The 23,360-nt window shown below is 46.0% G+C and overlaps 1 protein-coding gene across 4 annotated transcripts in view; it reads left to right on the forward strand.

Annotated features, from left to right (window-relative positions):
• The first annotated feature begins 1,577 nt into the window (after positions 1-1,577).
• GLI2 (GLI family zinc finger 2) overlaps positions 1,578-23,360 on the forward strand; it is a 155,681-nt gene continuing 133,898 nt past the window's right edge. For 2 of the 4 annotated variants that reach the window (XM_056534798.1, XM_056534800.1), the window contains exons 1-2: positions 3,972-4,203; positions 6,332-6,481. In XM_056534798.1, the coding sequence (XP_056390773.1) occupies positions 6,361-6,481 (121 nt within the window). In that variant the 5' untranslated portion in view covers positions 3,972-4,203; positions 6,332-6,360. Of the gene's footprint in view, positions 1,629-3,971; positions 4,204-6,331; positions 6,482-23,360 lie in introns of those variants that run through there. The other 2 variants (XM_056534799.1, XM_056534801.1) reach the window with 2 other exon arrangements.

The raw sequence follows: 23,360 nt of genomic DNA on the forward strand, positions 1-23,360 counted from the left end.
GACAGGATTAGATACACTGGCTCAACAGACGGTATCACAAAAGATAGAATTAGATATACAGCTCAGCAGCACAGTATCACACCTGAGAAGCCTAAAGGGACACAGGTTTTTAAAAAAATAAAATAAAAAAAATTAAAATAATTTTTTTTTGATCCGTCGGGGTCAGAGTGTTAGAAGGTGCGGGGAGAAGTCTGCAGTAAGGCAAGGTTCACAATGAGGAATCTGACTGAAGATTCTAAGGGCGCTCGGTGCTAGGACTGCGCAGACATTGCCGTCCCCATAGACATCCATGTATTTCGCACAAAGAATGAGCAAGGTCATTATTTCGTCAGCAGAATTTCAACGGCGGAAAGTGTGGACCGTGCGGCCGAAAACTTATCGACCGGGATTCTGCTGCACCGCAATGTCCGAGCAGGAATTCCTCAGTCTGAACCCGGCCTAAGGGTAGGGGCACACGTAAAGGACCCACAGCGTAAAATAGGCCTCCAGCTGTTGCCCGCCTAGTCCCGCCCGTGCAGCCACACAGTGGCCTGCGAGTCGCCGAGAGGCGACTCGCAGGCCCCTGTGTGGCTGCACGGGCGGCGGATTGCCACTGTGATCAGGCCAGGGGGTGAGGCGGGGAAACAGCTGGAGGCACACTATGGGTCGGGTCATCGGCGGCAACAGCTGGAGGCACACTATGGGTCCGGTCATCGGTGGACCCGCAGCGTAAAATATGCTGCGGATCCGTTACGTGTAACCCGGCCCTAAGAACGTTATCTCCTGATTCTAACACGTCTCTAGGTCAAATGTTTTTTTCTTTTCCTTTTTTTTTATTTTTGTTATTTTTAATCCAGTAGCTCAGCAGCCGGTATCACACATGCTAGGCTTAGATACAGCAGCCATGTCCTCTGGTGACTCGGCTGGTGTGTCCTTTCGCAGGGTATTTGCCCTCATGTCTATCAGCGGGGGGATTATTAGCGCAGATTCTGGGCGCAGACGCGGATCCTGAGGACGGACAGGCAGCGACTTGTATGGAGCAGGAAGCGCAGGCTGCGTTCCGTCAGACCTTCTTGGCAGCGAGTGGAGCCTCAGGATCTCTGGTTTCTGCTCTGGAGGTGTCTGTATTATGTCTCGCTGTCTGTCTTGTGTATTCGGTGCTGACATCGTCTGTAGCGCTCTACGCCGTGACACTGGGAACGCCAATTTTATGTCCTAACCAACAGGATCTTCATAGACGTCTGAGTATTCGCTGTAATGGTGGAAAGTTACAAAATCCAACATAAATAATAACCATGATAAAACTACACATTATGGTTACCACATTGTGTGAACGCGGTACGTCGCTCTTCGATATGGTGTCGTCACCGCTGGTGATAAGGGGCGATTATCTGGGAAAAAAAATTTGACTTCAAAATCATTCACAAGTATACAAAAAGCGCTCAGGAGTCACACAACATGTGCGCATAAACACTACCCGCAGGCATCACACAACATACAGGCCACATCGCTATGGTTACAACAACATGTCATTTTCACAGTGTTCGCTTTGATTTGGATTGATAAAGTTTATACAATTTTTTGATTCGGTACACTATTGGACGCCGAGTCTTCCTGTATAGTTGCGGATCATTCTCGGTGGATCTATGGTGAGCCTCTCCCCCCGCTGTTTTGGCGCAGCTTGAACGTCCAGGACTAAAATTGATCGCTTATCGAGGATCAATGCACGAACTCAAACACTTTGGGCCAATTTTATTATTGACTTACCATTAGAAAATCTGCATAAAAATTTGCACGTGTGAAAGAACCCCAAAACTCAAAGCCAACCCTTTTATCAGGCTGGTTTCACATCACGTTTTTGCCATACTGTTTTCAATCCGTTTTTCTGAAGAAAACCGTATGGCGAAAAAACGGATGGAACAGTATGGGGAAAAAGTAAACCGTATGCGTTTTTAAACTGTATACTGTTTTTAAAAGTGCATATGGTTCCGTCCGTCTTTATAAAAAAAAAAATAAACATACGTTTTTGATCATTTTGTCCATTTTTAATGGGACGGGTGTTGGGTGGGGACTTTAGGATGCAAATGCGCATGTGCAAAGTAAAAACCGTATAAGGTTTCCCGTACGGAACTGTATACATGTGCGTCCATGTTAAAAAAAAACGTATGCGGTTGCAGTACGGTTTTTAAACCAGAGACAAAAACGTGGTCAACCATGGTTTTGACTCCGGTTTAAAAACAGTACTGCAATCGCATACGTTTTTTTTTAAACATGGTTGTCAATGGGAAACGCACATGTATACAGTTCCATACGGGAAACCTTATATGGTTTTTACTTTGCACATGCGCATTTGCATCCAAAAGTCCCCACCCAACACCCCTCCCATTAAAAATGGACAAAATGATCAAAAACATGTTTTTTTTTTTTTTTTTTTTTTATAAAACGGACGGAACTGTATGCACTTTTAAAAACAGTATACAGTTTAAAAACGCATACGGTTTACTTTTTCCCATACTGTTCCATCAGTTTTTTTGCCATACGGTTTTCTTCAGAAAAACGGATTGAAAACAGTATTTTTTTTATGCCTTTTTTAGTGTATTTTGAATTTATGAAATTATTCTGTCTAATTTTTCCAGATTTTGACCGATTTAGACCATCTTAGCAGCTCAGAAACTCCAAAGGGGGAAGGAACACGTCCTTGTTTCCTTGTGTCCGACATATTCACAAAGGTGTTTTTTTTTTTTTTTCTACAGTTTTTGGCGCCAATTGTCTCATAATGGTTATAAACGGGTGCAACCAACTTTAAATCGGTCCGGTTTCATGTAATGTCACATGTGAAAAACCTTCTAAACACATGAAGTGGAAATCAAAAGATAATGGGGGAATTTATTATTGGTCCATGTGTGTAATTTCCTTTATCTGCATTTTTTGTTCTTTTTCTATGAATTTCGTGATGTTGAGGAGAATTTATTAAAAGTTCGGTGAGACTTGTGGTAAATTTTCCACTAAAACTAAGGCTTTGGGATTAAATATGTGTAAGAAAAAGCCTTTTTGTAGCGCTCGGGTTGGGGTGCTGTAGAGTTGTGAATTTTTGGACCGTTTGCGGTGTGTGTTCTGCATATTTTCATAAAACGCATGAAACGGCACAAAATTATTCTTAAAATATCTACGCCAAAATGAAGACTAAAACATATAATAACCCCCCCCCCCCCCCATAAATGTGGCGGCATGAAAAGTGAGAACCCTAATGTGGTGAGATTTAATAAAACCGGACAATCTGGGAGACTTTTGGCGCTATTTTGTAATAAGAATATCTCTGTTGCCCACGGCAACCAATCACGGCTCTGCTTTTATTTCTTATATGGCTGTGGTAAAATGAAAGCTGAGCTGTGGTTGGTTGCTATGGGCAACACAGAAGATCTTATTGTTATTCTCTGTGTTGCCTATGACAACCAATCACGGCTCTGCTTTCATTTCTTATATTGTTCTGGTAAAATGAAAGCTGGGCTGTGATTGGTTGCTATGGGCAACACATAGGCTCTTATTGTTATTCTCTGTGTCGGCCATAGCGACCAATCACGGCTCAGCTTTCATTTCTTATATTGTTCTGATAAAATGAAAGCTGGGCTGTGATTGGTTGCTATGGGCAACACATAGGCTCTTATTGTTGATCTCTGTGTTGGCCATAGCGACCAATCACGGCTCAGCTTTCATTTCTTATATTGCTTTGGTAAAATGAAAGCTGGGCTGTGATTGGTTGCTATGGGCTCCACAGAGAATCTTGCTATATAACCGCGCCATAAGTCTCCTCCATTTTAATGGTGTGTGTATATATGTGTGTGTCTATGGCGGGGTTTCCCAACAAGGCTGCCTCCAGCTGTTGCAAAACTACAACTCCCAGCATGCCCGGACAGCCAACGGCTGTCCGGGCATGCTGGGAGTTGTAGTTTTGCAACAGCTGGAGTCACCCTGGTTGGTAAACACTGGTATATGGTGTGAGCATGATGTATATGTATTGTTTGAACGCTGACCTGGCCGCGGTGCCTCCTCGCCATTCTCTCGGTGTTCGTTCATTATCGGCCGCTCATTAGTCATTACACTGATAACGATAATTAGCAGATAAGGAAACATTGAGCGATGTCTGAGGAAAGAGCAATGAGCGGCGGCGGCTCAGAAGAGATGTATACGTCCATTTTCTACTCAAGTTTGGCGCCTACGCTGCAGGTATACATTGCACCATTTTCGGACATTTACCTCCGACGGGAGGTCGTAACGGATCTGTACTGTATAGCTTTATACGGAATAGCATCGTCTATTTCATCATTCTATACCTTAGATACCGCAGGATCACACGTGAGAGGCTTAGATACACTGGACAAACAGACGGTATCACACTTGATATGAATAAATACAGCAGTTTACCAGCCAGTATCACATATGAGAGGCTTAGATACACTGGATAAACAGACGGTATCACACATGATGTGAATAGATACAGCAGTTTATTAGCCAGTATCACATATGAGAAGCTTAGATACACTGGATAAACAAATGGTATCACACATGATATGAATAGAGACAGCAGTTTATTAGCCAGTATCACATAAGAGAGGCTTAGATACACTGGATAAGCAGTCAGTATCACACGATGTGATTACATACAGCAGTTCAGCAGCCGGTATCCAACATGATCGGATTAGATACACTGGAATAGCAGATTGTATCACACGTGATATGGTTAGATATAGCAGTTCAGCAGTCAGTATCACGTTTGGGAGGCTTAGATACACTGGATAAGCAGACAGTATCACACTTGAAATGAATAGATACAGCAGTTTAGCAGCCAGTATCCCACATAAGAGACTTAGATACACTGGATAAGCAGTCAGTATCACGCATGATATGATTACATACAGCAGTTCAGCAGCCGGCATCACACATGATAGGATTAGATACACTGGATAAGCAGATTGTATCACACGTGAAATGGTTAGATATTGCAGTTCAGCAGTCAGTATCACATATCATAGGCTTAGATACACTGGATAAGTCAGTATCACACATGATATGAATAGATACAGCAGTTTAGTAGCCAGTATCCCACATGAGAGACTTAGATACACCGGATAAGCGTCCATATCACCCATGATATGCTTACATACAGTAGTTCAGCAGCCGGTATCCAACATGATCAGTTTAGATACACTGGATTAGCAGACGGTATCACACAGGATATGACAAAGTATAATAGTTCAACCCACAGAATCACACATAAGCCTAGATACAGCAAGTGTGCGGTCAGTATCACACAATGGAATTAGATACACAATACGCAGACAGTATCACACATGATATGATAAGATAGAGCAACCTGTCAGACGGTATCACACATGAGGATTAGATACACAGCTCAGCAGACAGTGTCATACACCTAGAGACTAAAAGGACCCTGGATACACTGTAACAAACCCTCAGCTGTGAGAAGTATTAGTTCCCTGAGATTGTGATAATGGGGAAGAATTTTAAGTCTAATAAGAAGTAAGAATTTATTTTTTGTTACATTGTAACAGTTTTTGTAATGTCCCGTAAATCCTGGGAGAGACTGAGAAGCGTGCGCCCCCCTCGGCATAAGGCTAAGACCGCGGGGAGCGAGAACGTTCCGGGGTGTCATGGGACATACAGAATGTCTGAGGATTTTTGGGCTCTAGTGTCTCCTTGGGGCAGTCAGTGACCCCACAATGTCCAGCAGGTGGATACACGGTGACAGCTGCAGCCGCCCCCTCCCCTCGTGGTTATTCTCAGCCCGTCTTCCCAAAAATGTGTCAAAGTCGTCTTCTCAGCAGCTGCTTGTGTTTTGTTTGGAGGCGATCGGGACCTAAGACATTGTCATGGAATGGGGCAGAGGAGCTTGCAATCTAATCCCCCCCTTACTGCCTGTTCCCTGGGGTTAGGGCCACAACATGCCCTGGATGGGAAGGTCATGTGACCAGCGATTCTGATGGTGAGTGCATATTAGAGAACAGATCCTTATGATGAATAGGGCGCCATCTTTACTGCTATTAAATCATGTATACCCAGGGTCCGTGACAGGGGGCGCAGCACCACGCCAATGGGGAAGGGTCCCAAAATAGTTACAATAGTGGTGCCCATATACCAAGGTCCTTGCTTCCCCATAACTTGTTCTTTGTAAGGTCTGGGGGCCACACATAGACCTGCACAAAGTCAGCGCAGTCATGTGACTCCCCCCCCCCCCCCCCCCAACCTCCAGCAGGTAAGTGTCCCCCCCATAATAGGACCGTTTCCCCCCCAAGTCGCTGATCCTTTCCTAATACCCAGACTCCTCTTGTTTCAGGCTTCATCTGTGGAATATGAGCGGCTGACATGGAGAACTCCGGACCAGTGATCACCGCGCACAAGAAGGAGGCCAAGACGTCCATCCTGGACGGGAACGGCTTCTCCGACGTCGGGAAGAAATCCGGGGTTCTGAACGCGTCGTCAGGAGGTAACATAAACAGAGTGCGCTCGGGGACAATATCCTGTGAGACCTGGTTCATGTAGTTCCCCTGTGAATATAGGATGTAATATCTGTGTCTGAGAAAGCTGGGTGACATCCAAGATGGCCGCTGCTTCCCACTGTTCAGGATTCTATGGGAAGTCGAGTGAAGAAGCTTTGGCGCACAACGTAATTTAGAAATCTAGTAAATGGAGGCCAGGGAGCAGTGTTTCCCAACCAGTGTGCCTCCAGCTGTTGCAGAACTACAACTCCCAGCATGCCCGGACAGCCGAAGGATGTCCGGGCATACTGGGAATTGTAATTTTGCAATAGCTGGAGGTACACAAGTTGAAGACCACTTCCTTAGAGCAGTGTTTTTCAACCAGTGTGTCTCCAGCTGTTTCAAAACTATAACTTCCAGCATGCCCAGACAGCCAAAGGCTGTCTGGGCATGCTGGGAATTGTAGTTTTGCAATAGCTGGAGGTCCACTGTTTGGAGACCCCTGCCTTAGAGCAGTGTTTCCCAAGCATTGTGCCTCCAGCTGTTGCAAAACTACAACTCCCAGCATGCCCGGACAGCCAAAGGCTGTCCGGGCATGCTGGGAATTGTAGTTTTGCAATATCTGGAGGTCCACCGTTTGGAGACCTCTACCTTAGAGCAGTGTTTCCCAAGCAGTGTACCTCCAGCTGTTGCAAAACTACAAATCCCAGCAACTACAACTATGCTGGGAGTTGTCGTTTTGCAACAGCTGGAGGCACACTGGTTGGAAAATACTGCCATAGACTTGCTTTCACCTATGACTAGCTTTCACCTGGGGAGAATAGGGTTACTTTAGAGCGGAGATCTCCTCTGGGACTGTATCCACTGTGTATCACATGATAGGATTGGATACAATGTCTCAGAATGCAATATCATCATATTCCAATAACCATTTGATACAGCAGCTGAGCAGTCGGCATCATACATGTTGTGTATATACGTGTAGTCCGCCATATACAAGGGGGGCGGTTCAGATTTCCAGATTGTAGACTTTCGCCCTGATTTTTTGGGGTTCCACATTTGCGCTGTATCTGATTTTCCTGATCGGCGGATTTAAAGGAATTTTCCTTTTTTTCCAGCATTTATCTCAGAATAGACCATTTGTTCACACGATGATTCCCTGATGTGAGGGATCTCAGGGATTTGACACTTTTCGGGGGCTCTGGGTGTTTTATGAGGGGCTGCCTGTCTGGCTGGAGGAGGGGCAGCCTTTGATAGCAATGGGGGGGGGGGGGGGGCAGTAATAACCCCCGTGGCAGATGCCGAGGTGCGATTATAAACACTAACACTGGGGCTGATGCTGAGGCTCAATCCTAATTGATGGTTTCCAGGAATTACCCCTCCCCTCCCCCCTTCCTTATCTCCCAATATCCCTCTAATGTTACTGGAGATTCCAGGACCTTCTCGCCACTAAAGTTCCTGTTGAGGAAATGAATTGGAAATTGCTCTGATCTGCATGGAAAATTCTAGATGGGGGGGAGGGGGGGATTATTTTGGGCAGAGGCTAAAGATGCCCATAATTTACTGATGTTGCAACGCTACAATTTCCATCATGTCCGGACAAAACTGTTGCAACAAAAAAAGTTCAGATTTTTACAAATGTTGCAGCTTTTAGGGTGCGTTCACACGCTTTTAGTTTTTGCGGGTTTTCTGCTGCGTATTTGAAAGTGGGCGGGCTCTTCTCGGCTGTCCGCAGCAGATTTTCCACACAGGAATTTACGCTGCGGAAAATCCGCCGCAAGCCCCATTGAAGTCAGTAGGGACTGCGGCGGATTTTCCGCAGTGTAAATTCCGCCGTGGAAAGTCTACTATGGACAGCCGAGAAGAGCCCGTTCCTTTCAAATACGCAGCGGAAAACCCGCAAAAACAAAGAGCGTGTGAACGCATCCTTACAGATAAGATTTTACTCCACAGATACGTGCATGCCCAGATCAGCCGAGCACGCGGGGGAGTAGGTCCCTGGGTAAACAAAAAGATCAGGCATCAGACATTGCAATACAACAGGAGTCCTAAAAACGCTTGTACTGCCTGGACTCCAGACTGATACATTGTAACAGAACTACTGTATCAGCATACTGGCTTAGCTCACAGAGCATTGTCTAGACTGGATACAAACACGTTCTCCACTGTGTGAGCTGACATAGGTCTGAGTAGTTCCGCATTCTCTAAACTCCCAAACAGTGTTCCCCAAGCAGGGTGCCTCCAGCTGTTGCAAAACTACAACTCCCAGCATGCCCTGAACAGCCGTTGGCCATTTCTTGCCCTTATACAATGTAGCAAAACTATCTGCACTGGAGAAAGATTTGAGCTGCTCATTTCTTTACACAAGTGTCCCCCCAAACAAGGTGCCTCCAGCTGTTGCAAAACTACAACTCCCAGCATGCCCTGAACAGCCATTGGCCATTACTTGCTCTGATACATTGTAGCAAAACTATCTGCACTGGAGAAAGAATTGAGCTGCTCATTTCTTTACACCAGTTTTCCCCAATCAGAATCCCTCCAGCTGTTGCAAAATTACAACTCCCAGCATGCCCGGACAGCCGTTGGCTGTCCGGGCATGCTGGGAATTGTAGTTTTGCAACAGCTGGAGGCACCCTGCTTGGAAAACACTGCTACAGACTGATACATTGTAACAAACCACAAGGACAAGAGAGAGAGATTTGTGCTACTGCTGCGCTCTGTGTCCAGAGGATTTCCTGGAATGATACATTGAAACAAACACTCAGCTGTGAAGAATATAAGATCAGGATGGGTTTCTAAAGCTCTGGATGTAACCTAGAGTGTTTCCATTCACTGACAGCAAGAAGACACTCTGAAATTATGAGAGTTTGAATTGCAAAGTCACAAAAAATGTTTACAACTGCTATCATGCCCAGGCGAAAACTGATGCAAAACTACAACTCCCATTATGCTATCAATGCCATTTTTATTTTTTACAAATGTTGCCAAAAGTCAACCGCCATCAGCTTCAATGTTTCAATCTTGTCCAATTATTACAAAATGGCAACTTCCTTCGAGCCCTAGCGAAACTGCTAGGAAACTACAACTCCCATCATTCCACGGCAAAACTGCTGCAAGAATAAAATGTAGCAAAAGCTTTACAAATGTTCCCAAATGACAGAACTGTCGCAAAGCTACAACTCTCATCATGCCTTGAAAGCCTTCGGTTATCAGAGCATCATGGGAGTTGTAGTTATGCAACAACTGGAAAGACACAGGCTTGGAAGCTGTCATGATTATCTGTGGACCGATTCATTAGATCAGGGTTAAAGGGGTACTCCACTGGAAAACATTTTATTTTATTTTTTTAAATCAGCTGGTGCCAGAAAGTTAAATAGATTTGTAAATGACTTCTATTTAAAAATCTTAATACCTTCCAGTACTTATCAGCTGCTGAAGTTGAGTTGTACTTTTCTGTCTGGCAACAGTGCTCTCTGCTGACATCTCTGCTTGTCTCGGAAGAGGTTTTCTATGGGGATTTGCTTCTACTCTGGACAGTTCCCGAGACATGTGTCATCAGAGAGCACTTAGACAGAAAAGAACAACTCAGCTTCAGCAGCTGATAAGTACTGAAAGGATTAAGATTTTTCTAACTGAATTTCCTTTCTGTCTGACCACAGTGCTCTCTGCTGACCCCTCTGTCCATTTTAAGAACTGTCCAGAGTACAAGCAAATCCCCATAGCAAACCTGTCCTGCTCTGGACAGTTCCTAAAATGGACAGAGGGGTCAGCAGAGAGCACTGTGGTCAGGCAGAAAGGAAATTCAAAAAGAAAAAAACTTCCTGTGGAGCATACAGCAGCTGATAAGTACTGGAAGGATTACAATTTTTTAATAGAAGTAAGTTACAAATCTGTTTAACTTTCTGGCACCAGTTGATAAAAAAAAATGTTTTCCAGTGGTGTACCCCTTTAAATCGTGGTTGCCGGTGGCGATCTGCAGCAATAACCCGGCGTCTCCTCCCCTGTTACGCCGCTGATCTCCCTATATTCTTCCGTCGTCAGTAACGTGTGAATTAAATGCAGAAATTTGGCTTCTTGCATTAAAGATGGTGAATCCTGCCTGGAATAGAAGCGCCCGGTGAGGAGCCCTCCCGCCCGCCGTAGCCGCTCTCATCTCCTGACGGATGGAGGATGAAAGTCGAGCCGGTACGGTGAGCGGTCTGGGCGCACAACTTACAGCGACAGCGTTTGAAGACCCGAGCCGAGAGATGATGAAAGAGACGTCTAATGAGTCCTAAAAAGCCCTTAAAGGATCCTAATAAATAAGTCACGGTGACCAGCGGGGAGACGGCGCTTTGTGTTCCACCGCGCCGCAATTATGTTTCATGTTAACGATGGGATCAGGCGAGAGATTGAGATGAATGCAAAAGAATTCTGATGGCAGAATAAGGGGGGCTCCCCAGCTCCGGTGCAGGGGCTGCCTCTGCTGGGACTTCTGGTGCTACCGACTGAATTCAGGAATAGAATAGGATTGGGAAACAGTCTCTTTAATATTAAATCCGAAGGACGCCAGCAGGTCACGACCCCAGATCTCTCCCTTAATTTCACATACAAAGTCGAATAATCCTGTAATGAAGATCTATGGAATTTTCTGGTGTGTTTTTTTTTTGTTTTTCGTTCACTGTCAGCAAGCAGAGATCTGTAAACAAAAAAACGTCTTCTGCATTCATATCGGTGCTGGAGATTGAGGGACATTATTATAATGTATCTCCTAAACCATTGTCTCCAAACCAGTGTGCCTCCAGCTGTTGCAAGCCCAGACAGCATATACTCGCATGTGTATTCTGCAGGGGGACACTTGCCCAGCCCTTCTCTCCTCTGACATCCAGACTTAAAGAGTCGAAAGGCCATCTTATTCAAAGAACAGTGTTTTCCATTCAACGTGCCTCCAACTATTGCAAAACTACAACTCCCAGCATGCCCAGACAGCATATACTCGCAAGGGTATTCTGCAGGGGGTCACTTGCCCAGCCCTTCTCTCCTCTGACATCCAGACTCCACAAAGAGACGAAAGGCCATCCTATTCAAAGAACAGTGTTTTCCAATCAGCGTGCCTCCAACTATTGCAAAACTACAACTCCCAGCATGCCCAGACAGCATATACTCGCATGTGTATTCTGCAGGGGGACACTTGCCCAGCCCTTCTCTCCTCTGACATCCAGACTCAAAGAGTTGAAAGGCCATCCTATTGAAAGAACAGTGTTTTACAATCAATGTGCCTCCAACTATTACAAAACTACAACTCCCAGCATGCCCAGACAGCATATACTCGCACGTGTATTCTGCAGGGGGACACTTGCCCAGCCCTTCTCTCCTCTGACATCCAGACTCAAAGAGTTGAAAGGCCATCCTATTGAAAGAACAGTGTTTTACAATCAATGTGCCTCCAACTATTACAAAACTACAACTCCCAGCATGCCCAGACAGCATATACTCGCACGTGTATTCTGCAGGGGGACACTTGCCCAGCCCTTCTCCTCTGACATCCAGACTCAACAAAGAGACGAAAGGCCATCCTATTCAAAGAACAGTGTTTTGCAATCAACGTGCCTCCAACTGTTGCAAAACTACAGCTCCCTGCATGCCCGGACAGCAAACGGCTGTCCGGGCATGCTGGGAGTTGTAGTTTTCCAACAGCTGGAGGCACTCTGGTTGGTAAACGCTGCCATAGACAGTGAATAGAGCGGTGGCTAAGCATGCATGCTGCCACTCTAGTCACTCAGTCTAGTCACTCGCTCTAGTCTCCATGTGGTAGTGGGGGTACGTACGTTCAGACCCCCACCGATCAGTGTGTGGTATTACAAGTCGGCTCCATTTACATACATGGAAGTAAGCTGCAATACTGCACATAAACTGAGGACAAAAGAGGCGCTGTTTCCTGGAATAAGGCATCTATACAATGTATATAGCACTGGACAATGGAAAGTTCAGATAAGTTTGTGTTTTTCAAAATCTCTGCATGCTCTCAGTGAATGGAAACCTCAAACTCTAATCCCTTAAACCAATGTTTCCCAACCAGGGGTGCCTCCAGCTGTAGCAATACTACAACTCCCAGCATGCCAACACAGCCTTTGGCTTTCCGGGCATGCTGGGAGTTGTAGTTTTTTTTTAACAGCTAGAGCCACCCTGGTTGGAAAACACTGGTGTAAAGAAATTAGTTGACATCAACTATTGCATTGAATGCAGCTGCTCAAATCTTTTTCCAGTGCAAACATGCTGGGAGTTGTAGTGAATGGAGTGGCAGTAAACGTGCTTAACCGCAGCACCATTTACAGTGGCAGACAAAGAACCCTCGTTCTCGTGGTTGGTGGGGGTCCCAGTTTTCAGATACTTATCACCTATCCTGGACATTCCTCTGTGAGATAATATACATATGCCCTGGTAGTTTTTGTTACAATGTATCAGTTTGGGCTCGACATTGCTACAATTGTGTCCAGTCTAGACGAGCAGGTCATCAGAATTAAAGGGGTATTCCAGGAGAAATTTATATATATATATATATATATATATATATATATATATATATATATATATCTCAACTGGCTCCAGAAAGTTAAACAGATTTGTAAATTACTACTATTAAAAAATCTTAATCTGTCCAATAATTATCAGCTGCTGAAGTTGAGTTGTTCTTTTCTGTTTGACAACAGTGCTCTCTGCTGACATCTCTGCTTGTCTTGGGAACTGCACAGAGTAGAAGAGGTTTGCTACGGGGATTTGCTTCTACTCTGGACAGTTCCCGAGACAGGTGACATCAGAGAGCACTTAGACAGAAAAGAACAACTCCACTTTAGCAGCTGATAAGTACTGAATGGATTAAGATTTTTTTTTATAGAAGTAATTTACAAATCTGTTTAACTTTCTGGAGCCAGTTGATTGATATATATATATATATATATATATATATATATCAAAGTTTTTTTTTCCTGGATAACCCCTTTAATCTAGGTAGTCAGTTCCTGTTAAGAGTGGATGCAACTGTAGCAAACCCTCAGCTGTGAGAAGTATTAGCTTCTTACCCATTGTGAAAATGGTGACTAATTGAAGCACAAAGTCTATAAGAAAGTTACAAAACTTAAACAGTAATGGAGAAGCGGGTGGCAGGGATTTGCCCAGTGTGATGGGTGCCGGAGGGGACGCCAAAAAGCAGAATTTTTGGGTGAAGGAACAACGAGCGATGATTCTGGGTTGGGCGACTGTTCCCATTGTTACAATGTATCATCTATTATCAAACAGTCGGCTACATTGTAACAACTTCCTGGCAGATTTAGTATCTTTAATGGCCATTTAGTTAGGGGAGACGAGTGACCGTCATCCCCACGTCGTGCGGGCGCCATGTTCGGCCAGAGAAGGGTTAACAGCGGCGATTTGGCACCTGATTTACGGTCGCCACAGGAAAAGCTGAGCGTTTAATTTCTCTGCAGTTTTCTGCTCTTCAAATCCTGTCACTTCTGATTTCTCCGGGAAACGGCAGAGTAACGGCCGGGTGCGTAGCCGCGGCGTGCATGTTTAATGGCGGCAATATTCAGATTGTTATCGCGTTCGTCATGTGTAAGTGGCTTCCTCAAGGCGAGCGCCATTAAAGCTGCCCCTTTTATTTTACTCGCTTGTCTGCTGTTATTTATTTTGCGCACTTTCCCGGTCTTTCGGAAAACACGGCTAATGCAGGTTTTTAATGCGATATTTACACACAAAATAACCTATTTACAACCGCGAGGGCGGCGCGGGGCGCGCAACGCTCCCTGCCACGTGATCTATCTCTGTGAATAATCTGGGTCGCTAATAGAACCATTTATCACCGGCAGCGCCAATTTATTTTGTGTGAACTCCAGAGGTGTCGGAGCTGCCTGATCTATGGGGCGCGTTACGATTTACTAACTGGATACCGATGACTTCTGGAGATCGCTACCTGACGGACTGTATCTTGGGCATGATGGGAGTTGTAGTTTTCCAGCAGCTGGAGAGTCAAAGATTTGGAAAATATTAATGTAGATCAATGTTTTCCAACTAGCGTGCCTCCAGCTGTTGCAAAACTATAACTCCCAGCATGCCTGGACAGCCTTTGGCTGTCCGGGCATGCTGGGAGTTGTAGTTTTGCAACAGCTGGAGGCACACTGTTTGAGAAACAATGATGTAGATGATCAGAACCAAACTGTGATCTATCCTGCGGTGTAAAGCAATGTTAACTTTTTGGGGAGGAAAAAGTAGTTTTTACAGCATCTATAAAAGTTGTAAAACTAGAATGGTAAAAAAAAAAAAAACATTAAAGGGGTATTCCAGGCCAAAACTTTTTTTTATATATCAACTGGCTCCGGAAAGTTAAACAGATTTGTAAATTACTTCTATTAAAAAATCTTAATCCTTCCAATAGTTATTAGCTTCTGAAGTTGAGTTGTCGTTTTCTGTCTAACTGCTCTCTGATGACTCACGTCCCGGGAGCTGTGCAGTTCCTATGGGGATATTTTCCCATCATGCACAGCTCCCGGGACGTGACATCATCATTGAGCAGTTAGACAGAAAACTTCAGAAGCTAATAACTATTGGAAGGATTAAGATTTTTTTTTTTAAATAGAAGTAATTTACAAATCTGTTTAACTTTCCGGAGCCAGTTGATATATAAAAAAAACTTTTTTGCCTGGAATACCCCTTTAATCTTTTTTTTTTTTATTCTATAAAAACTGCTTATTCTTTTTCCCCAAGAGATGCTTTTTTCTTTGGTTTCGGCAGTGCTGGCACACTGCTTTACACTGCAGGATAGATCACGGTTGGGTTCTGATCATCTACATTCGTGTTTCCCAATTTACTAAATGAACGTAAATTCCGCCGTGTGAACATACCCTTAGGCCATGTTCATACGGTGGAAAATGTGCGGAATGTCTGCACGGATAACACTTGCGGACATTCCGCACATTTGACTAATCCGGCGGGCGTGGGGACCGGTTGGAAATGCGCCGTCTCATAGGCCGCAATTCATTTTCTTACGGAATCCGTAAAAAAAATAGACATTCTTTCTGCACACAACGGAATCGGAATTTCTGCGGCAGAAACATCTGGCGCGGAAATTCCGCCATGTGAACATACCCTTAGTCTGAGCTAAACTTTTTCTGACTCGGGGACTGATACTGTAGTTTATTGAGAATTTAGGCTTTAAAATTTTACATTTTTATTTATTATTTCACCATCACGTTGACAACTTCAACCAGCTCCTCTCAGTCCCCCGGACCCCCAGCTCCTCTCAGTCCCCCGGACCCCCAGCTCCTCTCAGTCCCCCGGACCCCCAGCTCCTCTCAGTCCCCCCGGACCCCCAGCTCCTCTCAGTCCCCCCGGACCCTCAGCTCCTCTCAGTCCCCCGGACCCCCAGCTCCTCTCAGTCCCCCGGACCCCCAGCTCCTCTCAGTCCCCCCGGACCCTCAGCTCCTCTCAGTCCCCCGGACCCCCAGCTCCTCTCAGTCCCCCGGACCCCCAGCTCCTCTCAGTCCCCCGGACCCCCAGCTCCTCTCAGTCCCCCGGACCCCCAGCTCCTCTCAGTCCCCCCGGACCCTCAGCTCCTCTCAGTCCCCTGGACCCCCAGCTCCTCTCAGTCCCCCCGGACCCCCGGCTCCTCTCAGTCCCCCCGGACCCCCGGCTCCTCTCAGTCCCCCCGGACCCCCGGCTCCTCTCAGTCCCCACGGACCCCCGGCTCCTCTCAGTCCCCCCGGACCCTCGGCTCCTCTCAGTCCCCCCGAACCCCCGGCTCCTCTCAGTCCCCCCGGACCCCCGGCTCCTCTCAGTCTCCCCGGACCCCCGGCTCCTCTCAGTCCCCACGGACCCCCGGCTCCTCTCAGTCCCCACGGACCCCCGGCTCCTCTCAGTCCCCACGGACCCCCGGCTCCTCTCAGTCCCCACGGACCCCCGGCTCCTCTCAGCCCCCCCGGACTCCCGGCTCCTCTCAGCCCCCCCGGACCCCCGGCTCCTCTCAGCCCCCCCGGACCCCCGGCTCCTCTCAGCCCCCCCCCCGGACCCCCAGCTCCTCTCAGCCCCCCCGGACCCCCAGCTCCTCTCAGCCCCCCCGGACCCCCAGCTCCTCTCAGCCCCCCCGGACCCCCAGCTCCTCTGTCCCCCGGTGTCCCTTACACAGTCGCTCCTTTAGTCGCAGAAGTCAATGATCCTTTAATCTACTTGTGGATAAAATGGCTTTTTCATTGCTCACATCTCGGGCAGGTCGGGGGCTTTGGGGATCTAAATATCTCTGCAGCTTTTCATGGAGCATTATCTGCCTAATCCACTTCCTTAAGGGCCGGAGACTGGAGTGGGGATTCTTTGTGCGCCCGGCGTGAATTCCCCCCCGTACAGTAACGCAAAAAAAAGTCAGAAACACCACAAATAATGAGGATACAGCTAAAAGTGAGCAGCCTCCGGCTAGAGTCCTTTCCGGGCCGCTCCAAAAAAGTAAGCTTAAAGGGGCACTATGGTGGAAAACAAATTGTTAATTACTTCTATATAAAATATTAACCCTTTCAGTACTTATAAGCTGCTGTATGCTCCACAGGAAGTTGTAAAGTCCTTTCCAGTCTGACCACAGTGCTCTCTGCTGACACCTCTGTCTGTTTTAGGAACTGTCCAGAGTAGGAGAAAATCCCCATAGCAAACCTCACCTGCTCTGGACAGTTCCTGACATGGACAGAGGTGTCAGCAGAGAGCACTGTGGTCAGACTGGAAAGGACTTTACAACTTCCTGTGGAGCGTACAGCAGCTTATAAGTACTGGAAGGGGTAAGATTTTCATATAGAAGTAATTTACAAATCTGTAGAACTTTTTGGCACCAGTTGATAAAAAAAAAAAAAAAAAAAAAAAAAAAGGGGTTTTAAAGGGGTTATCCAGGAATAGGAAAAACAGAGAGAATTCCTTTCTAAAACTGCTCCCTGTCTGTCTTCAGGTTGGGTGTGGTTCCGCAGCTCCGTTTTATTAAAGTGAATGGAGCAAAGTTGTAATACCACACTCAACCTGGGGACAGACGTGGAGCTGTTTTTGAAAGAAATTAGCTCAATTCTTCTATTCCTGGATAACCTCTTTTAAAGGGGTACTCCGGTGAAAACTTTTTTTTTCTAATCAACTGGTGCCAGAAAGTTAAACTGATTTGTAAATTACTTCTATTAAAAAATCTTAATCCTTCCAGTACTTATTGGCGACACCTAGCTGGTTGGTGGTGGTCCAACTGCTGGGACCCCCACAGATCACAAGAATGGGGGCTGCTTGTCATGTGCACTACTGTTCTTTCCACTCGGGTGACAAGTGGCCTCCATTTTAGGGGGTCAATGGGGGTCCCTGCAGATGAACCGCCACCGATCAGCTAGTTATCCCCTAATAAAGTGCAATACTCGACTATCTTTAGCAGATCCATAGAGAGTGAGTGGAATAAGGCTATGTTCACAACTAGGGTGCCTCCAGCTGTTGCAAAACTACAACTCCCAGCATGCCCGGACAGCCTTTGGCTGTGCGGGCATGCTGTGAGTTGTAGTTTTGCAACAGCAGGAGGCACCTTGGTTCGGATAGTGAGTGAATGGAGCAGTGGCTAAACCTGCATGCTGCCACTCAGGGAGTAGACAAGGGGTCTCCCTGCTTGTGGCCAGTGGGGGTCTGTACTTTCAGACCCCCACCAATCAGCTAGTTATCTCCATCATGTGGCTAGTGAGTAACGTTTAATCCTTTTAAAAAGGGTATTCCAGGATTAGAGAAACCCAGCTGCAATACCATACACAAACTAAGGACTTGGTGGCGCTGTTTCTTGGAAGAAGGCATCTATGCAATGTATATAACACTGGACAATGGAAAGTTCAGAAACTTTGTATTTTTAGGATCTCTGCCTGCTGTCAGCGAATGGAAACCTTCTCACACCCCCTCAGATTTTGCTGCCCCCTTTAAAGGGGTACTCTGGAGTACCCCTTTAACCAGCAGTCCAGTGAAGCTGGATATCGATCCCTTTCTAGGATATTTCCGCCGTCCGAGCTTCATGTTATTTCTTTGGAAAGTCAGTAATTTCTCTGCAGCTTCTGCAAGGCCAGCAATGTTCTCACAAGACCCAGGAGAACCTCAACAAACCAAATCCTGAAGGAGGGAACAACCTCAAAGTGATGGGTAACAAGAACCGCACATTCTTCTCCTCAACATCATCCACCGCGTGACCACCACACCGCCGGGGACCTCCAGTCACATCATCAGTTATGGTCGCACTACAACTCCCAGCATGCAGGCAGTGCTCCTCCTGTGCTGTCAGGGTCTCAGATATTCTTTAGGAGTTTGAAGACCATGTGACCCCTGATCCTCCAGAACCTTCTCCGGTCTTCTGTGGGGTCTTTAGGTCTCCTTGATTTCTGCGTCTCACGTTTATTCCATCTTCTCTGATTGGTTTAACATTTAGTCAGAAAAAGGACCAAATGCTTGAAAATCCAGAAACCGCTTATCCCCCTCTATATGAATACAAGAAGCCGCTTATCCCCCTCTATATGAATACAAGAAGCCGCTTATCCCCCTCTATATGAATACAAGAAGCCGCTTATCCCCCTCTATATGAATACAAGAAGCCGCTTATCCCCCTCTATATGAATACAAGAAGCCGCTTATCCCCCTCTATATGAATGCAAGAAGCCGCTTATCCCCCTCTATATGAATGCAAGAAGCCGCTTATCCCCCTCTATATGAATGCAAGAAGCCGCTTATCCCCCTCTATATGAATGCAAGAAGCCGCTTATCCCCCTCTATATGAATACAAGAAGCCGCTTATCCCCCTCTATATGAATACAAGAAGCCGCTTATCCCCCTCTATATGAATACAAGAAGCCGCTTATCCCCCTCTATATGAATACAAGAAGCCGCTTATCCCCCTCTATATGAATACAAGAAGCCGCTTATCCCCCTCTATATGAATACAAGAAGCCGCTTATCCCCCTCTATATGAATACAAGAAGCCGCTTATCCCCCTCTATATGAATGCAAGAAGCCGCTTATCCCCCTCTATATGAATGCAAGAAGCCGCTTATCCCCCTCTATATAAATACAAGAAGCCGCTTATCCCCCTCTATATGAATACAAGAAGCCGCTTATCCCCCTCTATTATGGACATTTATCAACGGGTTTAGTCAGGTTTTCTTTACTATAATTGTCGCAAAATTGTCGCAACTGCGACTACACGATTTTTCGTGCGACATTTTGACTGGAAAGCGAGAAAAGCAAGTTTTCCTAAAATTTACTATGTAGTAATAATTTTAAAATGGACTACGGGTAGTCAGGTATTTATTAACTGCGACAGTCGCAACTACGCAAAAAAAAGTCGCAACAGCGTTAAAAATTGACTAAATTTACTCCAGCTCAAACATGGAGCAGAAAAAGCTACAACCAAAGTAAAAAAGGAAAATTGCTTACGTGAAAGAAAATTATCAACAGGATGAAACCAGTTGATAAATATGTCACAGATAAGCAAAAAAAAAGTAAGGAAAAAATTACCAAAAAAAAGATACATAAGCAAACATTGATAAATGTCCCTCTATATGAATACAAGAAGCCGCTTATCCCCCTCTATATGAATACAAGAAGCCGCTTATCCCCCTCTATATGAATACAAGAAGCCGCTTATCCCCCTCTATATGAATACAAGAAGCCGCTTATCCCCCTCTATATGAATGCAAGAAGCCGCTTATCCCCCTCTATATGAATGCAAGAAGCCGCTTATCCCCCTCTATATGAATACAAGAAGCCGCTTATCCCCCTCTATATGAATGCAAGAAGCCGCTTATCCCCCTCTATATGAATGCAAGAAGCCGCTTATCCCCCTCTATATGAATGCAAGAAGCCGCTTATCCCCCTCTATATGAATGCAAGAAGCCGCTTATCCCCCTCTATATGAATACAAGAAGCCGCTTATCCCCCTCTATATGAATACAAGAAGCCGCTTATCCCCCTCTATATGAATACAAGAAGCCGCTTATCCCCCTCTATATGAATACAAGAAGCCGCTTATCCCCCTCTATATGAATACAAGAAGCCGCTTATCCCCCTCTATATGAATGCAAGAAGCCGCTTATCCCCCTCTATATGAATGCAAGAAGCCGCTTATCCCCCTCTATATAAATACAAGAAGCCGCTTATCCCCCTCTATGTGAATACAAGAAGCCGCTTATCCCCCTCTATATGAATACAAGAAGCCGCTTATCCCCCTCTATATGAATACAAGAAGCCGCTTATCCCCCTCTATATAAATACAAGAAGCCGCTTATCCCCCTCTATATGACTACAAGAAGCCGCTTATCCCCCTCTATATGAATACAAGAAGCCGCTTATCCCCCTCTATATGAATACAAGAAGCCGCTTATCCCCCTGTATATGAATACAAGAAGCCGCTTATCCCCCTCTATATGAATACAAGAAGCCGCTTATCCCCCTCTATATGAATACAAGAAGCCGCTTATCCCCCTCAGTAGAATACCAGAAGTCACTTATCCCCCCACCATTGAAATACTAGAAGCCGCTTATCCACCCTACATTGAAATACTAGAAGCCGCTTATCCCCCCCACCATTGAAATACTAGAAGCCACTTATCCCCATTCCATTGAAATACTAGAAGCCGCTTATCCCCATTCCATTGAAATACTAGAAGCCGCTTATCCCCATTCCATTGAAATACTAGAAGCCGCTTATCCCCATTCCATTGAAATACTAAAAGCCGCTTATCCCCCCCTCTTTTGAGATACTAGACTATGCATATTCCCCTCTATTGAAATACTAGATGACCCTTACCCCCACATTAAGACACTAGAAGCCACTTATCCCCCCACCATTGAAATACTAGAAGCCGCTTATCCCCCCACCATTGAAATACTAGAAGCCGCTTATCCCCCCCTCTTTTGAAATACTAGAAGCCGCTTATCCCCCCCACCATTGAAATACTAGAAGCCGCTTATCCCCCCACCATTGAAATACTAGAAGCCGCTTATCCCCCCCCCACCATTGAAATACTAGAAGCCGCTTATCCCCCCCACCATTGAAATACTAGAAGCCGCTTATCCCCCCACCATTGAAATACTAGAAGCCGCTTATCCCCCCCACCATTGAAATACTAGAAGCCGCTTATCCCCCCACCATTGAAATACTGGAAGCCGCTTATCCCCCCCACCATTGAAATACTAGAAGCCGCTTATCCCCCCACCATTGAAATACTGGAAGCCGCTTATCCCCCCCACCATTGAAATACTGGAAACCGCTTATCCCCCCACCATTGAAATACTGGAAGCCGCTTATCCCCCCACCATTGAAATACTGGAAACCGCTTATCCCCCCACCATTGAAATACTGGAAGCCGCTTATCCCCCCACCATTGAAATACTAGTAGCCGCTTATCCCCCCTCTTTTGAAATACTAGAAGCTGCTTATCCCCTATTAAAATATTAAAGCTGTTTAACCCCCACCGCCCCCCCCCCCCATAATTAAAAATACCAGAAGTCACTTATGCTTCCGCCTGTGCAAATACACTATTTGGGGCGAAATGGGCACACCAAAAAATAAACTGTTTTTTTCTTTTTTTTTCCCCATGACAAAAAGCCATCACAAGTGTGTGAAGGTGAATTAGACTGTCAGCTTTGCTGGCGAGAAGTCTCTCTGTGTGTGTTGTCCTACCGCAGGTAATGTGTCCATGAAATAAATGGCGCAGCCTGAGGTCTGGAACAATGTGCGAGCTCCAGAGATCTCCCTACAGCGCCAGAATCCATGTGGGATGCGTTTCGAGCTCGTCCTGTTGTCAGGCGCGTTGATAGTCTGGTTGGCCCTCGGTGCGGAGGACTGCGCCCGCCGCGGTATGAAGATTTAATGGTCCATTCTGCGGATGATCGGTGGGGAACACGATGTCATCAGGTCGGGCTGACCTGCGCTAAATCACAGATCTACGGGGCCTGCGGGATCAGGAGCTGCTGCGGGGATCAGTCATATCTGTGCAGCTGACAACCGCACAAGAGGAGAGCAAAGATGTAGGACACCATAAAATACCCACAACTTCTCAGTATACCAGTGTTTCCTAACCAGGGTGCCTCCAGCTGTTGCAAAACTACAACTACCAGCATGCCTTGACAGCCTTTGGATAGCATTTCCCAACCTGTGTGCATCCAGCTGTTGCAAAACTACAACCCGTAGCATGCCCGGACAGCGTTTCCCAACCTGTGTGCATCCAGCTGTTGCAAAACTACAACTCCCAGCATGCCTGGACAGCCTTTGGACAGTGTATCCCAACCTGTGTGCCAACAGCTGTCCGGGCATGCTGGGGGTTGTAGTTTTGCAGGGACACTGTTTGGGAAACACTGGTATAACCAATAATACTATAGTCCCTATAGGACAAATGTCTTTGACCCAACTTTCCTAGTGTCCAGAATGACAGAGGGAGCTGTATCATTAACAACTGGGTGACAGCCATAATGTTATATAGAATGACATGATTTATAAGGGGTAGGAAAAAAAATTTTTTTCTAACGAAAGACAGCGCCACACCTGTCCTGAGGTCGTGTGTGGTATTACAACTCTGCTCCATTGGCTTTAATGGAACTGCACTGCAATACTACACACAGCCTGAGGACAAGAGTGGCGCTGTTTCTGGAAGTAGTTTTATTTTTTATCTAACACCTTTATAAGACTCTATAGCTTATCCTGGCACCTCTTAGTTATTGTACCCCATAAACCCCATTAGTTTTTAATGTTTGTAGGATTTAGGGGGGGGGGGCAGGGGTCTCTCGTCCCTTTGTGTCCCGCAGGAACGCGGTAATTGTTTGCAGATCAGGACTGAACAGCAGCCGCACATGGTGACCCTGGAATTGCCTAAGTTTAGTTCTTGC

The sequence above is a fragment of the Hyla sarda genome, chromosome 8 (genome assembly GCF_029499605.1).
Source record: "Hyla sarda isolate aHylSar1 chromosome 8, aHylSar1.hap1, whole genome shotgun sequence".
Lineage (NCBI taxonomy): Eukaryota > Metazoa > Chordata > Amphibia > Anura > Hylidae > Hyla > Hyla sarda.